The sequence below is a fragment of the Lethenteron reissneri genome, chromosome 69, assembly GCF_015708825.2.
Source record: "Lethenteron reissneri isolate LAM-NWPU_2019-01 chromosome 69, ASM1570882v1, whole genome shotgun sequence".
NCBI classification, from domain to species: domain Eukaryota; kingdom Metazoa; phylum Chordata; class Hyperoartia; order Petromyzontiformes; family Petromyzontidae; genus Lethenteron; species Lethenteron reissneri.
In genome coordinates this window covers 1042001-1060999 of record NC_083847.1, presented here as the reverse complement: position 1 = coordinate 1060999, position 18999 = coordinate 1042001, and the positions used below count along the sequence as shown (strand labels likewise).

The window sequence follows — 18999 nt, the reverse complement described above, 5'->3', positions numbered from 1 at the left end:
CCGTATAAAATCCTAGAAAAGATTTACACATTCCAGTAGGCTGGTGGCGTTTCGCCGGTGATTGCAACAACCACAAACCAGCCTCCTCAGCCGACAGCCCAGAGTTGTGGAGATAATTCCTCCATTTATCTTACCCAAAATAATAAATGTTGGTTCGCGAAAATCCCTACTGCTCATGTCTAAAAACAAACGAACAGTCTGGGCTACACGTGGGAGCAATTTGTCAATGAAAAGTAATTCCCCGGGGGCGTTTTTTGTTGATTTTGAGATACGACGAGGAATGGGAGAGACGTTCGCCTAGTTGATTTTAGAGTTTTCTTGTACTCGAAGTGTTTTTTTAACATCCAGCACACCTCATAAATACCCAGATGATCAAACCTGCGCGGCAACTGAAGCCGGTGACATCGAGTTGGTGGTGGTGGTTCAGCGCTGTTCAGGACAATGTCGGTACGTAACGAGTGGTGTCACGCGCACACGCTTGTGTGTTCTGCATATCAGTGTGCGCGCGCGTGTGTGCGTCAGAGTGTGTGTACGTGTGTGGTCAGTGTCTGTGTGTGTGTGTTTAACCAGGCTCGATTGTGTGAGGAGCTCACAAATCCTTGATAGTTCTGGACAAGTCCCATGTGTGAGCTCCTCCGGCAGGCAAGGTTGCGTTGGCTGGCTCATGTAGCCCGCATGCCAAACCACCGCATGCCTAAACAGCTTTTGTTCGGCTAAACGGGCGCGGCATGGTCTAGATAGGAAATGAGTGATGTGGTAAAAGAGGATGGGGAGCTGAGTGGACGTGCCGATGCCTGGTACCAGCGGTGTCAAGATCGGCCTCTGTGGAGGAGGCTCGTGAAGGACGCTGCTACTGGGCAGTTGGAGGCAGTCGCCCTCCAACAACAACGGAGGGCGGAAGAGCGACGCTCACAACAACGAGCGGAGCGCTGGGTGGCTAAAGCACAGCAAGTTGGCACAGAAGGGGGCACAGGTGGTGCATCAGCCAGTCATCTCAGTCAGTCGACCTCATGCCAGCGAGCGTTCGAAACGGCGGTGTCGAATGGCAGTTGCTATTGTCAGTGTGTATGTAGGTGTCGGTGTGTGTGTGCATGTCAGTGTGTGTGGGGAGCGGTAGTGTAGTGGTTAGCGCGGCGCTTATTTGAACCGATCATGGGCCTCCTCTAGGTCGACTCAGCCTTAAATGGGTCCTCTACCTGGTGCGATGTGTAAATATCGCCACTGGTGATACAAAGGCGGTCGGGCGTGGTGCTGACCACCCACCCCCTCGTGTACCGTTTCAGCCTTCATATTTGCTCGCTAACACCACTTGCTACTCTCTGTGAAATTGGTGTCCCCGTGTCTCCCTCTCTGAGACAAATGTCCCTGTGTCTCCCCTCTCTGTGTGACAGGTGTCCCCGTGTCACCACGCGTGGCTCCTCCTGCTGTTGCTGAGGACACCCGTGGCCTCCAAGGGGCAGATTTTAGGAGATGGATCGGAGAGTCGCTGTGTAGCCGGGGTTAACGGCCTTCCCGGGGTCCCTGGGACGCCAGGATCGCCCGGGAGAGATGGGAGAGATGGTAGGAGAGTGGAGAGTGGAGAGAGAGGGTTATAGAGATGGAGAGAGAGGAGAGAGTGAGAGATGGCGAGAGATGGAAAATGGGAGAGATGGTGAGAGAGAGAGAGCGAGGAGAGATGGGAGAGATTGTAGGAGAGTGGAGAAAGAGGGTCATAGAGATGGAGAGAGTGAGAGAGGAAAGAGTGAAAGATGGTGAGAGATAAAAACATGGGAGAGATGGTAAGAGAGAGAGCGAGGAGAGAGATGGGGAAAGTTAGATTGAGAGCGATGGAGAGAGATATGGAAATATGTAACAGATGGTGAGAGAGGCGAGAGAGAGGGGAGATGGGGAGAGATAGTGAGGGAGAGCAGAGAGGGGAGATGGAGAGAAAATGAGAGAGAGGAGAGGTGGGGAGAGTGAGATTTGAGAGAGATTAATAGAGAGAGAGATGGAGAATGGTGAGAGAGAGAAAGCGAGAGAGGGGAGAAATGGTGAGAAAAAGAGGTGGGGGGGGGGGGGGGGAGAGATGGTGAGAGAAAGCGAGAGAGAGATGGAGACAGAGGGGGAACATGAGAGGAAAGTTGGGAGAGAGAGGGGAGCCGGGTGGGGAGAGAGATGATATATTGAAGAGAGAGAGGGGGGCATGAGATGGAAGACAATCTTGATTTCGTCTCTGCAGGTATCCATACTCTTTGGTTATTTCGATAAAGTCACGTAGGTATAAAATAAAATATAAAATAATTATATTTGTATTTTTTATGAGTGAGATTTGAGAGAGATGAATAAATACAAATATTTTCTTTTTTTTCTTTTATACCTACGTGACTTTACCATAAGAACCAAAGAGCGTGGAAGACACTGTGAGAGAGGAGGGAAGGAGATGGTCAAAGAAAGTGAGGATAGAGGGGAGAGTAGAGGGAGGTGGAGAGGGGAGGGGTGATAAAGTGGGGCGTGAGTGGGAGGAGAGAGGGAAGAGCGAGGACAGAGAAGAGTAGGAAGAGGAAAGAGAGAGAAGGGAGAGATGGGAGCGGGGTGATAGAGTAGAGAGTGAGATTGAGAGAGATATGAGAGATTATTAATTCACGTCGAAATCTCAGGTGGCGAGGTTAATCTGCAAATCGGATAAAACCACACGTGGTTACCCTTTAATGAAGGTGGCCGTGTTTTTTCCTGGGCGTTTTAGCGAACGGTGACACAACTCAACGCCTCACCGTGACGCGGCATTACACACAGACGGACGGTTGGTCGGTCAGTCGGTCAGATGCATGGACTGTCGGTCAGTCGTTCGGTCAGTCAGTCAGATGGATGAACGATCCGTCGGTCAGATGGACGGTTGGTTGGTTGGTAAGATGGTCAGATGCATGGACGGTCAGTCAGTCGGTCAGTCAGTTGGTCAGATGGATGGACGGTCGGTCAGTCGTTTGGTCAGTCGGTCAGATGGATGGACGGTCGGTCGGTGAGATGGACGATTGGTCGGTCGGACGGTCAGATGCATGGACGATCAGTCAGTCGGTCGGTCGGTCAGATGCATGTACGGTCGGTCAGTCAGTCGGTGAGTCGGTCAGATGGATGGACTGTCGGTCAATCATTCAGTCAGTCAGATGGATGGACGGTCGGTCAGTCGTTTGGTCAGTTGGTCAGATGTATGGACGGTCGGTCGGTGAGATGGACGATTGGTCGTTCGGTCAGTCGGTCACATGGATGGACATTCGGTCAGTCGTTCGGCCAGTCGGTCAGATGAATGGACGGTCAGTCAGGCGGTCAGTCAGTCAGATGGATAGATGGTCGGTCAGTCGGTCAGTCAGTCGGTCAGATGATAGATGTTCGGTCAGTCGGTCACATGGATGGACATTCGGTCAGTCGTTCGGCCAGTCGGTCAGATGGATGGACGGTCAGTCAGTCGGTCAGTCAGTCAGTCAGATGGATAGATGGTCGGTCAGTCGGTCAGTCAGTCGGTAAGATGGATAGATGGTCGGTCAGTCGGTCAGTCAGTCGGTCAGATGGATAGATGGTCGGTCAGTCGGTCAGTCAGTTGGTCAGATGGACGGTTGGACAGACAGACGGACAGAAGGACGGACGAAACGCACAGGCAGAGCTGAGCTGTGCCTATCCATTGAGGCGTAAAAAAAGAGATGAGTTGATCCTCTCCGCAGGGAATCCGGGAGCGCAGGCCCTCAAAGGAGACATCGGGAACCCGGGAATCAAAGGTAGCCATGGAGAACCAGGTGAGTCATCATGAAACTTAGAACTAAACAATGTTTTCATTTTATTTAACCAGCTATATAGCTCTTTTTCAGAAGCAACCTAGGCTGTGAAAAATGATATCAGCTCAACGAATTGGCGGTTCCTCATCATCACGTGGGAATGGGTAGCAGGAGCCAAATTACTCTAAACGCGTGACGTCGATTCTAAATGTGGAGAGGAAAAAAAATGGAGGACCAGGAGAAAAATCCACGCGACCACGGGGAGAGAAAAAGATGCAAACTGCAAATATACAACAGGCGTCAGGGTCGGCATCGAACCCCACAATCTCCTGTCCATCAGGCGAGGTGGTCAACATCTCGACAGCCTTGGTCTATCCACTGCTGGATGATGATCAACATTGATTTTGATTTAAAGTTTTCGTGACTGCAGAGATTCATATTCTTGGTTAAATCGCTAAAGTCACGTAGAAGGGAAATAATAAAATAATAAAAATATAAAACATTATATCACGACGTTTCGACTGCAACACAAGCAATCGTCATCAGGTGTGAAATCCACAGCAAGAAAATTAAAAAAAAAGGAAAAACCGCCACTTTTTTCAAATTTTCTTGCTGTGGATTTCACACCTGACGATGATTGCTTGTGTTGCAGTCGAAACGTCGTGATATATTGTTATTGTTATATATTTATATTATTTTATTATTTCCCTTCTACGTGACTTTACCGAAAGAACCAAGAATATCAACATTGATGTCGGAAATCAGAATCTTTATCCTGGAGAAATCCGATGAGCTACGAAACTATTTTTCACAGTTATCCAGTGAGGGGGCGGGTGACTAGCTTGTGTCTGTTGTCTAATCCACGGTGGCTAGGAAATGTTGGCTACCTCGCCTGATATGCAGGAGAGCGTGGGTTCGATCTCGACCCTGACGCCTGATATATATTTGGAGTCTGCGTCTCTCTCCCTCTCCCCGTGGCCGCGTGGAATTTTTTTCCCCGGGTCCTCCATTTACATTTAGAATCAACGTCACGCGTTTATGGTTTTTGGCTGCTGCTATAAATTTCCACATGATGATGATGATCATTTGTGATAGCCAGGCCGCTTGTGCAAAAGAGCTGCATTTCAGCTCAGTGGGGCTTTACCCAGTAAAATAACATTTTAAAAATCGTTGATAGTTTGATTCCGCGTCTTCCTCTCCGTCTCTCAAGTGGAACTCCGAGTGTGTATCCGGGGCCAGATTAAGATTGTGTAGGCCCCTGGGCTACAGGTAACTGTGAGGCCCCCAGTAATATTTTCAAAAGAGAAACAAAGTTAAAGAATTGTTTTTTTAGTTTTTACAAGGCTAACAACAAATACAATTCAGCATTCACAAATTTTAAACAAAAACTTTTCACTTAATCTTTGGAGGCCATCCAGCTGGCGAAGGCCCCTGGGCTCCAGCCCTAAAGCCCCCGTGCCTTAATCCGGCCCTGTGTGTATCTCTCCATGCGTCTATACAAAATCGTCAGCGTTCATTTAGAATCAGAATCTGTATTTGTAACTGCAGGGGGAATCTGATGAGCTATAAAGCTCTTCTCGTCACAGACGTCTTCAGTTAGGGGCACGAAGTCAGAAAGTTACAACAACAAACACAATACACGCGGACACACGATAGGAGTGAAAATAATAAGCAGGGTAGACAAATAACTTTAAATAAATATGGAGAGATTGTATCACTACCAACGATACTCACTTGAGTTGGTGGACACCGCGTAACACGGATAATCGGGAAGTAAAAACAAGTCCCTCTGATTGGTAACGTAACTGGCCTGAAAGGTGATTAGTTAGAGGCGGGGACATTGTGAACGGAGGATGATTGACAGGGTAGACGGTTGGAATCCGTTAGGAAATGTGGAAGGTGATTGGCTGGAGGTAAAGCGGAAGTTGAAGGAACCTTCGGTAAAAGGGACTTGGAGGGTTAGATAAGGGGGAAGAGAGCGAGCGAGTTCGGGACGCTTGGAGTGAAGGAAATCCTTTGAAGACCCGCGTGTCTCTTGCTGGAAGAAATAAAGACTCCTATTATTGAAGAATACTGTGTCACTATAAATAAAAACATGTTTTAACGTGATAATTGTTTTTTTACCCTTCTATCTGGCCACAAAACCGACACCTTTTTTACGAGGAGTCATGTTTGCATAGACCACAATACCTGCCGTCATAATGCAAACAAAAAACACAACTTTGATAATGTGCACTGTCCTTGAAGTTGATTGGTCCACACCCGAGACAGCTTTCCTTAGAGCCTAGTCTCACATGGGTTGGACCAGATGACGCCAAAAGGCGCGCAACTCAAAGACAATGCACCATCAGAGTATGAGAGCTCGGGGTAAGCATTTACACCATTGGAACCTCATTTGCCAGTAAAAATATGATTATTGGTTTGTTACCCTTCTATCTGGCAACTAGTTGATTGGTCTCGGGTGTGGACCAATCAACTTCAATGACAGTGCACATTATCAGAGTTATGTTTTTTGTTTGCATTATGACTGCAGGTATTGTGGTCTATGCAAACATGACTCCTTGTAAAAAGGTGTCAGTTTTGTTGCCAGATAGAAGGGTAAAAAAACAATTATCATATTTTTTACTGGCAAATGAGGTTCCAATGATGTTTTAACGTATTAAATAATCCATAATAGAGGGGGTTTTTGGGCGTTACATCGCGTAAATATATACATGTGTCGCGATCTAACCCAAAAAAACCTTTATCATGAATGATATTGGTCGCGAAAGCCTACGTGTTCAACGTATTACATTCTATACTCTTTGGTTCTTTCGGTAAAGTCACGTAGGTATAAAATAAAATAAATTACGACGTTTCGGGCGCAACACAAGCGTCCGTCATAACCTTGTAACTGTAGAGACCCTTGTGCCTGAAGAAGAAAGTGCATCACGTGATGTTGCACGTATCCATCCGGAAAAAAACACAAGGTGGACACTGAGCGCCGAACACTCGACGCTACTGTGACGGGATCCGTATCGTTACGAACGTGCGTCTATGTTGTCTCTTGCAGGTGGCAGTGGAATTCCGGGGACGAAGGGTAAGCCTTTGCAAGGTCGCCACGGTGATCGTCATCACCGCCATGGTCTACCCACTGCTGGGTGATGTCTTCTCAATAGGCCGCGCGAACTCCGGGGTTTCCTCGCAGCCGCGGCGGTGGCGGTGGTAGCTTTTGGCTCAGCCATCGAACAAAGATGGCCACGCATCGTGGGCTGCTTTTGGATGCGGTTCTGCACTCTTCTTCCAGACATTCCGCAAAGCCACTGGGGAGCAAATCCACTTTGAAATCATCGTCTAGATTGACAAACTCGTTTCTCTAGGACTGTTTTTGTGTGTTTAGTTGATTGTAATTCCCCCGGACCTCTCATTGGCGCAGTTGGCTACGTACGGTGCGAAGGAAGTTCAACATACATATATAGAGACCTATAGACTCACACAAAAAACCCATAAATTCATCACACAGAGACCCATCGGCTCACACACAGACACCCATGGACTCACACACAGAGACCCATAGACTCACCACACAGAGACCCATAGACTCACCACACAGAGACCCATAGACTCACACAAAAAACCCATAAATTCATCACACAGAGACCCATGGGCTCACACACAGACACCCATGGACTCACCCACAGACACCCATGGACTCACACAGAGATCCATAGACTCATACAGAGACCCATAGACTCACACAGAGACCCATAGACTCACACAGAGACCCATGCACGCACACACAGAGACCCATGGACTCACACACAGAGACCCATGGACTCACACAGAGACCCATAGACTCATACAGAGACCCATAGACTCACACAGAGACCCATAGACTCACACAGAGACCCATGCACTCACACACAGAGACCCATGGACTCACCCACCCCCTCGTGTGCCGTGCCAGCCTTCATAGAAGCTGGCTCTACGTGGGGATGTTTTTCGTCGTTTTTGTGTGTATAAGTCTGTACGTATGGTGAACTTATTTCGCACCGGATGTAGCCAACCGTGCTAATTGGAGGTGTGTGTACGTATTCGTGTGTGTGTGTGTGCTGTGAAAGATGGTGACAGATTGGAGGGTGCCTTAATCCAGCAGTTGACAGGCCATGGGTCGATGTCTCTGTGTGATTCAGGTGAACCCGGTCAAAAGGGAGATATGGGAACCCAAGGTGCAAAAGGTGAACGAGGATTCCTCGGTACGTATATTCGTAACGATACAGAGATATGTTACTGGTAGGAACCCACTGGTTCCACCAGCCCACAGGGGATTATTGTGTCCGTCCGTCGTGCAGGGAGGGGCTGGGTGGGGAGGGAGGGGCTGGGTGCGTAGGGAGGGGCTGGGTGGGGAGGGGAGGGTGGGGAGGGGCTGGGTGGGGAGGGTGGGGCTGGGTGCGTAGGGAGGGGCTGGGTGGGTGGGGAGGGGAGGGTGGGGAGGGGCTGGGTGGGGAGGGGAGGGTGGGGAGGGGCTGGGTGGGGAGGGTGGGGCTGGGTGGGGGGTGGGAGGGGTGGGGCTGGGTGGGAAGGGGCTGGTCACCCCGTGGTGCCCTTATAAAACTCAACGTTTAACCTACTCACGCCGGCTTGTGCCCGCCCTCACAGTCGGGCATATTTGCGGAATACACCACGCCGCCATTGACCCTGGCCATTGACCGAGCAACCCAACGTTCCTACCAGCTCCCTCCGCAGGAATGTGTTAACTACCTGGCCTGGTATACAGGGGGGTCGTTTGTTCGATCCCGAACCGGCATTGCGTCGTTATATGTTGTACGGTCTGTTCTGGGGTCAATTAATTGGGGGGGGGGGTCACAAGACATCTGGACCACTCTGTACTGGACTGCGCTGCCTTCGTTTCACTGGGCCGTGTTTCTCAGCCGTCCATCATCAACGCAGCGGGTTGAGCGATTGGCTCGCAATCGGAGAGTCACCAATTCAAATCGTGGTCGGGGAATCACTCGACCCATCAGCCCTCCGGGGTGGATAAAAATAGTAACTACTTTAGGGGCGAGTCAACAGTGATCCTCCCCACCCTGCCATAGGAATGTGGAATGTCCACCACTGGCTCAGGGCTGTGAACAGGAGATGATCAAGAACCACGGTGCTGACTTTGAATCTTTGGCTTTTAAGTTCAATGGGTCGGAGGTAATCTCAACCAATCATCAATCCAGGGTCGGGAAAACAAGTACCGAATTGTGGCGAGGCAGCAGTGGTTGTCATCGGAGCAAGAGCCCGATATTTTTGCCATCTGGGAAAAGATGCTGTACAGGGTGGTCCAGATGTCCTCTTACCTCAAATTAATTGATCCCTAAAACGTGTTTCTCTTTGCATATTCATTTCTGTTTTAAATAAACCTTTGGTTAAAAATATTAAGTTTGAGAGAATGAAATGGGGGTCACAAAACATCGAGACCACCCTGTACTTGCCCCTTCCCCGTGGCCTGTCCTTACTGGAGCAGACTGCCCCGTCATGAGCACGTGGATAATTCCACTCTTATCTCGGGGGCCACCAGAAGACACGAGTGTCGCCCCGTTAACGCTAATTTAATAATAATAATAATGTGTCTTCTTGGCAGAGGTGGGACAAAGTCATTGTTATGCAAGTCTAAGTCGAGTCTGAAGTCATCAAATTCATGACTCGAGTCTGACTCGAGTCCAAGTCACATGACTCGAGTCCACACCTCAGAGGTGGGACAAAGTCATTGTTATGCAAGTCCAAGTCGAGTCTGAAGTCATCAAATTCATGACTCGAGTCTGACTCGAGTCCAAGTCACATGACTCGAGTCCACACCTCTGCTTCTTGGTTCTTTCGGTAAAGTCACGTAGAAGGGAAATAATAAAATAATAAAAATAAAACATAATAAACATAATAAAATACGTTGTGGCCAAAACGTCGTTAGAATTGTAGAGCCTAGTCTCACTTGGTGTTGGACCAGATGACGCCAAAAGGTGCACAACTCAAAGACAATGCACCATCAGAGTATGAGAGCTCGGGGTAAGCATTTACACCATTGGAACCTCAGAAAAGGTGTCAGTTTTGTTGCCAGATAAAAGGGTAAAAAACCAATTATCATATTTAGCCACTGACAAATGAGGTTCCAATGGTGGAGCATGGTTACTCTACGGTAAATACTCGTGCAGTTGTGACCAGGGCGGCCTACGGGTATCGAACCGCGAACGCCTGCGCTACCGGGGAGGTCAGGTCACCGCCCCGATGATGCTGAATTCACTGTCAAGCGGCGAGTCATTCCGCTGTCCGATTGCCCCTGTTGCTTGACAAAACACGTGTAGTGCACGGGGCGTGTCCGACCCGTGCACTACACGCGCTCGTGCCGGGCACGTGTCTGTGTGTCCGCCCCGTGCACTACACGCGCTCGTGGCGGGCACGTGTCTGTGTGTCCGCCCCGTGCACTACACGCGCTCGTGCCGGGCACGTGTCTGCGTGTCCGCCCCGTGCACTACACGCGCTCGTGCCGGGCACGTGTCTGCGTGTCCGCCCCGTGCACTACACGCGCTCGTGCCAGGCACGTGCCTTGCGTGTCCGCCCCGTGCACTACACGCGCTCGTGCCGGGCACGTGCCTTGCGTGTCCGTCCCGTGCACTACACGCGCTCGTGCCGGGCACGTGTCTGCGTGTCCGCCCCATGCACTACACGCGCTCGTGCCGGGCACGTGTCTGCGTGTCCGCCCCGTGCACTACACGCGCTCGTGCCGGGCACGTGCCTTGCGTGTCCGCCCCGTGCACTACACGCGCTCGTGTCGGGCACGTGTCTGCGTGTCCGCCCCGTGCACTACACGCGCTCGTGTCGGGCACGTGTCTGCGTGTCCGCCCCGTGCACTACACGCGCTCGTGCCGGGCACGTGTCTGCGTGTGTGGCGAGCGGCAGTGTAGCGGATTAGCGCTACGCTGCGCTACGAACCCTGCTCTCCGAGTTCAATTCCCGCTCATGGCCAACAACAGTGACGATTTTATTTGAACCGGTCCTGGGCCTTCATTAGGTCGACTCAGCCTCAAATTAGTATGTGCTGTGGTGTGTAAACATCAGCACTGGGGAGACAAAGGCGGCCGGGCGTGGCGTTGGCCACACCACTGCCTTCCCTCATGCACCGTCCCAGCCGTCATAGGTACTTGCGAATAGCACATTCGTGGACAGCCTGTTAAAGGCGATATGGGGGATATTTACTGTTGTTTATTGTCTTTGTGCCACCCCTTCGTGCGCTATGCCGGCCTTCAAAGGCTCTCGGCAACAAAGCCTGGCCCCAACAACCAGTTGCGAGATGTTCGGGATGGCCGCACGATGGCGAGATGTTAACTGCCTCGCCTGGTATACAGGAGGTCGTGGGTTCGATCCCATGGTGGCTAGGATATGTTAACTGCCTCGCCTGGTATGAAGGAGGTTGTAGGTTCGATCCCGACCCTGACATAACGGTGACTCGATGTCAACTACCTCGCCTGGTATACAGGAGGTCGTGGGTTCAATCATGACCACGACGCAATGGTGGCAAGGAGATATTAGCTACCTCACCTGATATACAAGAAGTCGTGGCTTCGATCCTGACCCTGACAATGCCTGCTGTAGATTTAGAGATTACGACCTCTCTTTCTTTCTCCCCGTTGATTTTTCTCTGGGTCCTCTGGGTTTTCCCTCCCACATTTAGACACAGAATGCACTTCGTGTATTTGGCTGACGATAGGCCACTTCGTTGGGCTGTTATTTGTGATTGCCAGGTGGTCGCTTTTGAAATAGCTCCATAGCAGCTCAGTGCGGCCGTGCATGCTAAAATAAAAATATATATAGTATGCAGGAGGTCCCATGATGTCGAGATTTTGCTGGGTAACCGCGCCTCGTAATAATTATAATACAAAATAACCGAAATTTCATTAACTTTTCCATACATCTCAACTTCATGAGAGATGACATATATAAGTACGTATGCTAAACTTCATTTGCACCATACGTATCTAACCATGCTAATTGGAGGAGCGGCAGGACAACTAACTAAACACAATGAGCAGTTCTAAAGAAGTAGCAGTGTAGTGTATAGCAGAGTAGTGTCCATGTGAGTATTTCGTGTCTCTGTGAGTCTATAGATTTCTGTACGAGTCGATGGGTCGTTGTTTGGGTCTACGCGTCTTTGAGTGAGTCTATGGGTCTTTGTGTGAGTCTATGGGTCTCTGTGTGAGTCTATGGGTCTCTGTGTGAGTCTATGGGTCTCGGTGTGAGTCTATGGGTCTCTGTGTGAGTATATGGGTCTCTGTGTGAGTCTATGGGTCTCTGTGTGAGTCTATGGGTCTCGGTGTGAGTCTATGGGTCTCTGTGTGAGTCTATGGGTCTCTATGTGAGTCTATGGGTCACTGTGTGAGTCTATGGGTCTCTGTGTGAGTCTATGGGTCTCTGTGTGAGTCTATGGGTCTCGGTGTGAGTCTATGGGTCTCTGTGTGAGTCTATGGGTCTCTGTGTGAGTCTGTGGGTCTCGGTGTGAGTCTATAGGTCTCTGTGTGAGTCTATGGGTCTCTGTGTGAGTCTATGGGTCTCTGTGTGAGTCTATGGGTCTACGTGTGAGTCTATGGGTCTCTGTGTGAGTCTATGGGTCTCTGTGTCTATGGGTCTCTGTGTGAGTCTATGGGTCTTTGTGTGAGTCTATGGGTCTCTGTGTGAGTCTATGGGTCTCGTGTGAGTCTATGGGTCTCTGTGTGAGTCTATGCACGTATATTGTACCTCTTTCACAATGTATGTAGCTAACCGTGCAAATTGGAGCTGCGGGAGAGAAGGACGACAAAAATCGAGATTGTGATTTAAAAGTGGCATTGCTCCCCACTTGCTTAATAACATCGGGACGGGGAGAGTGTTCCACCCGGACCGCAGAAACAGCGCAATCGGAAGTTGCTCATGCGATGTGGTGACGACAACGACATATCGCACCATACCCTCTACCCACACTTCCCCCCCCCCCACCCTGTACAGGCCAGCCGGGTAAGATGGGGCCGCTGGGCCTCACAGGGCCCATGGGTCCGGAGGGACCCCCGGGACAAAAAGGGTCGAGGGGAGAGGGGACGGAAGCTCCACGTTCAGTCTTCAGCGTCAAGGTCACGGCCTCCAACGCGCTGGCGCTGTCCAAAGTCCCGGTGAGTTGATGGGGGTCTGGGTGTGCGGCTGAAACGTCGGTCAAATCGAACTACCATTCGCCAAAAGGGGCTAATTGTACAAAAGGCAATGCAAGTACAGGGGTTTCCAAGACGTCGTTTCGCGCTTACGTCGCTGACTCTTTTGAGGAACCCGATGTAAAATGTTCCCCACTCAGACATGCATCTTCTTGGTTCTTTCGGTAACGTCACGTAGAAGGAAAATAATAAAATAATAAAAATAAAAATAATAAAATAATTCTCACGACGTTTCGGCCACAACGCAAGCAGCCGTCCTCAGGTGGAGAACAGGTCTGTCGGAAAGACAGCGTCTGAATGAACACCACCCCAAGCTTGGCAGCGTATATTTAAGCTGGGTTGGAGGGGGAAGAGCGCCTTGACAAATGCATTTGCATATCAAGAGGAATTTAGCATGTTTATGGGAAATGCAGATATGGGATTAGTCACTACTTGTGGAATGCGTAGGAGGTGAATCCCTGCAGTCACGAAAGCTTTAAATCGAAATCAGACATGCGTCGTTACGGTGTTTTCGTACTGTGCAACTCATAAACTGGAGTGCTTTCCCACCTGATGATGGACGCTTGTGTTGCGCCCGAAACGTCGTCATTTATTTTACTTTCATACCCACGTGACTTTACCGAAAGAACCAAAGAGTATGGGTTCTTGCAGTCACGAAAGCTTCAAATCAAGATCGTACTGTAACAACTTGCAATCTCTACATGCGCCGCCATCCTTCTCGGTCCCATCGTGTTCTCTCTCGTGCGTCGTGCGTAGTTACAGAGGCGTAGCTAGGATATTTTGCGCCCGGGGACGAAGGCATCTCATAGAGTAAATGCTTCACCCCGAGCTCTCAATACTCTGATAGTGCGCTGTGTTTGAGTTGTACGCCTTCTGGTGTCATCTGGTCCAACACCAATGGGGACTAGGCTCCAAAGAAAGCCGTCTCGGGTGTGGACCAATCAACTTCAAGGACAGTGCATATTATTATCATTATCAGAGTTGCTTCTTTTTCTTTGCTTTTTTGACTACTTGTGTTGTGGTTATTGCAAACATGATGCCTTGAATAAAGGTGTCAGTTTTGTACCAGTTTAAAGGGTAAAAACCTACTACTAGTTTCAGGCTGCCGCGCCCGCTGCAATAAGTTATAATGTAACGTTGTAAGCCTCATTTTGGCGCCCCTTTACCTTGGCGCCCGGGGACATATGTACCCCCCTGCCCCCCCCTAGCTACGCCTCTGCGTAGTTACGAGTGCTCGCTTTGTCGATGGGTACGGGCTTTGTCGCAAATGATCGTCGCGACCACTTCAACAATGAGAGGGCGAGCGTGGTGCTCATGTGCACTCGGTTAGCGTAAGAAAAATGGCGGTGGTGTTCAAATGTGAAGTCATATAAAGCGTAGCAGTTGATGTTGGGCACCATTTGATTCAGAATCAGAATTTATACTGCAGGAGGAATCCGATGAGCTATGAAGCAGTTTTTTTTCCACAGATGTCCAGTTAGGGGCACGGTGTCAGAATGCTACAACAACAAACAATACAAAAATATGATAGTAGCGCAAAGTACAAGAAAGGTAAACGAATCACCCAAATTTTGACTTAAAACTTTCGTGACTACAGGAATACATATTCTTTGGTTCTTTCTGCAAAGTCACGTAGATAGAAAATAATACGCTTTGATCGCAACACAAGCTTCCGATTACGACCGCACGTATTGCGATCGAAACGTTGTGAGTTTTTGGTTTTTATGTTTAAAATATTTTGTTATTATTCTTGGTTCTTTTGGTAAAGTCACGTAGAAAGGAAATAATAAAATAATAAAATCTAAATTTATCTTTAAATCAAAATTTGTATTATTATTTTTATATATTTTATTTTTCATAAATTTCTGTCTCCATGACTTTACCGAAAGAACCAAAGAATATGAAATCACCCAAACACTCATAAAACTAAACCATCCCCATTCTACTAGGCAAATCCCACTGAGGGACTAACATTTTTCAGAAGCGATCTGGCCATAAATGATAGCTCAACAAATTCGCCCATCATTAGGACATTTATAGCATCAAAATAATCTACAGAAATGTAATGCATGTTTCTAAATATGGAGGGAAAATCGGAGAACCCGGAGCAAAACACCCACACTACCATGGAAGAGAGAGACTCATGCAACCATCAAATACTGGCAGTCCTCTATTTACGATAGAGATGCATTACGACGACCCCACCGTAAGTAAAACATATCGTAAGTCGAAGATGGCCTAGCCTACCCAGGAGTCTTAAAGAATGGTGATAATTTATCAAAACGTAGAAATTTACAGTACCGTACTGTATAAACCAATCAACTTCAGGGACAGTGCACATTATCAGAGTTATGTTTGTTGTTTGCATTACGACTGCAGGTATTGTGGTCTAAGCAAACATGACTCCTTGTAAAAAGGTGTCAGTTTTGTTGCCAGATAGAAGGGTAAAAAAACAATTACCGACTTCTTGGTTCTTTCGGTAAAGTCACGTAGAAGAGGGCCACGATGACTTCAGGTCAGGCCGGTTCACCGCCCACCCACCCACAGATTCCATTTGCCGGTGCGATCGTCAATGAGCAGTGCCACTATGATGTAACATCTGGCCGGTCCACCTCCCACCCGCAGATCCCGTTTGATGGCGCCATCGTCAACGAGCAGGACCACTTCAACGTCCAAACGGCCAAGTTCATGGCCCACCACGCGGGCCACTTTCACTTCTCCTTCCACGTGGCCCTCGAGGCGTCAGCATCGCGCGTCGACGTTATGCGCAACTCAGAGAGGGCGCTGCGCTACTCGGACTGGGCGCTGGCCCGGAGCCCCGGCTGGGTTGTAGTCAGCGGGGCCTTCGTGCTGCCGCTGGAGGTCGGCGATGAGGTGTGGCTGACGGCACAGGGCGCCTCCTTCACCAGCCCCAGCGTCAAGGTCTTCCCTGACAGCTCATTCACCGGGTTCCTGCTCTACTAACTCGGATTGTGAGATGTTTAAAGCCTCGGTTTCAAAATTGTGTTCCACGAGCGAATTCTTCTTCTTCTTTCGTCTTTCTTCCTTCTTCTTCCTTCTACTTCTTCATCATCTTCATCTTCATCATCATCATCTTCATCTTCTTCTTCGTACGGTGGGTGTAGATGTAGCGCAAGGTGTCGCCAAGCTGCGGCTCTGGAGTTGTAGGCGGCTCTTTGCGTTACTGCTTCGTGATGTAATATATTGTGTATTCACATGCATTGCGGCTGTTTATGTTACTGCTTCATTACCATTACCCATAGACTAGCATTGCCCGTAGGCTAACAATGCACATAGACTATCATTGCACATAAACTAACATTGCCCCTGCACTAACATTTCACTTAGACTAACATTGCCCATAGACTATCATTGCACATAGACTATCAGTGCCCCATAGACTAACATTGCCCGTAGGTTATCAGTGCCCATAGACTATCAGTGCGCCATAGACCAACATTGCCCATAGACAAACATTTCACTTAGACTAACATTGCCCATAGGCTAACATTTCACTTAGACTAACATTTCTTGTAGACTAACATTGCCCATAGACTATCAGTGCCCCATAGACTAACATTGCCCATAGACAAACATTTCACTTAGACTAACATTGCCCATAGGCTAACATTTCACTTAGACTAACATTTCTTGTAGACTAACATTGCCCATAGACTATCAGTGCCCCATAGACTAACATTGCCCATAGACTAACATTTCACTTAGACTAACATTGCCCATAGACTAACATTTCACTTAGACTAACATTTCTTGTAGACTAACATTGCCCATAGACTATCAGTGCCCCATAGACTAACATTGCCCGTAGACTAACATTTCACTTAGACTATCAGTGTCCATAGATTACCAGTGCCCATAGACTAACATTATACACGTAGACTAACATTGCCCATAGACTAACATTTCTCGTAGACTAACATTGCCCATAGACTATCAGTGCTCGATAGACTAACATTGCCCATAGACTAACATTTCTCGTAGACGAATATTGCCCATAGACTAACATTTCACTTAGACTATCAGTGCCCGATAGACTAACATTGCCCATATACTAACATTGCCCATATACTAACATTGCCCATAGACTAACATTTCTTGTAGACTAACATTGCCCATAGACTATCAGTGCCCCATAGACTAACATTGCCCATAGACTAACATTTCACTTAGACTATCAGTGTACATAGACTATCGGTGTCCCATAGACTAACATTAAACACGTTGACTAACATTGCCCATAGACTAACATTGCTCATAGACTACCAGTGCCCATAGACTAACATTATACACGTAGACTAACATTGCCCATAGACTAACATTTCACTTAGACTATCATTGCCCATAGACTACCATTGCCCGTAGACTAACATTATACACGTAGACAATCATTGCAACCTGCAGCTCCTGAACCGCATGCGGCTTCTCTGCAGACTGCTTCGTGACGTAACGTGCGCATTCACGTTCTACCAAATTCGAAAAAAGAGAAGAAAAAAACCACGGAGCTTCTTGTTATGTTGAATGCCGACGCCCCTGAGGTAGAGCGAACAACTGGAATATATAAAATTATAATCCACTTTACCCTAGTCCAGCAATAGCACAAGAGGTTTTAAGACATTCAGAGAGAAAATAAACAGGCAACTATTAGTGCAAGGCATCATCAAGTCTGCATTTAACCACGCGTGCTTGTTGGTAGTGTATAGCCATATCGCCTATATATTACCTTAGTTGCACCGTGTATTTGGGTTTATAAGAAGAGAGTCTCATGGTGACAGTGTTATTAATAATTAAAACAGATGTAAAGGTTACAATACTCAACAATTAAGTTATTGTGCCTCTTTTGCTTTCATGCCGGGTCCCCATCGGTCCAGGACTTCCTCAAAGGGGGTTGGATAGATCACCGAAACTGTATGCTGCTCTGTTGATATGATGATAGCCAGATGCGTTAATCCGGGCTTTCTCCATGGTAGACTGCATATATTTTTGTTATGAATAAAAAAATTCTTAACATGATTTCTACTTATTCATATTTTTGGTTATTTCGGTAAAGTCACGTAAAAGGGAAACAATAAAATAATATTAATATAAAACAATACAAATTCTCACGACGTTTCGACTGCAACACAAGCAATAATCATCAGGTGTGAAATACACTGCAAGAAAATGTGAAGAAAATTAACCCGTAAAAACAAAGTTTTTCACTATAAATCCTTTATATGCGTGGCATCGGGGCGGCTAGAGTCCTCTCGTCCTCTGGCTTGAGATGGCTGCCACCTATGGGTCAGATGATTGTCTGCCACCATTAAGCAATTGGTAATTAAATATTTATTTATTTTTCCCTAAACAGGGTAAAATTTTGGAGAAAAAAAATTGACGAAAATTAATTGTCACGCACAACGAGTCTGTGTGCAAAATGTCAGCTCCATTGGATCACGGGAAGTGGGTTAAAAAAAGACCGAAAGATTTGCACAGTCGTAAGCAAGCAAGCAAGCACGCAAGCAAGCAAGTGAACTTAATATAAAGGATTTAAAAAGTGGCGGTTTTTCCTAACGTCAGCACCAAGGACAGCGATTTGGCAGTTTGCCAGATGGACGAGTCCATCTATCTTCTTGGTTCTTTCGGTAAAGTCACGTAGAAGGGAAGTAATAAAATAATAAAAAATAAAATAATAAAATAATTCTCAAGACGTTTCGGCCACAACGCAAGCAGCCGTCCTCAGGTGAAGAAACGGGTCTTAGAGTCGCGGCATCTCTTCAGAAAGGTGAGAGACTCGATTAGCTGAGCCTTCTTATCACGGAGCTTGTTGAAGGATCTTAAAGTTTTATGGAATCCCACCCCGTAGTGGCGGTTAAATTTCGATTTAAAGCTTTCGTGACTGCGGAAAAGAGGAGGGGGGAGCAGAAAATGGAATGCGGTCTGAAAGTCACCGTAAGCATGAACACAATCAATTAAGACCCGAAAAGGTTTATTAAATCCTTCCAATGATTGCTAAGCCATAATCAATCTTCTCGGTTGAAATTGTCTCTGTGTTTGTATATGTGAAT

At 47.8% G+C, this 18999-nt stretch overlaps 1 protein-coding gene across 1 annotated transcript; it reads left to right on the top strand.

Moving 5' to 3' along the window:
- The first annotated feature begins 295 nt into the window (after positions 1-295).
- LOC133360815 (complement C1q and tumor necrosis factor-related protein 9B-like) lies at positions 296-18282 on the top strand. The gene is made up of 7 exons (XM_061579690.1): positions 296-447; positions 1392-1560; positions 3693-3764; positions 6796-6822; positions 7916-7978; positions 12741-12901; positions 15563-18282. Exons 1-7 carry the CDS (start codon positions 442-444, stop codon positions 15899-15901), a joined length of 837 nt encoding a protein of 278 aa, XP_061435674.1. The 5' UTR covers positions 296-441; the 3' UTR covers positions 15902-18282.
- The last annotated feature ends 717 nt before the right edge of the window (positions 18283-18999 follow it).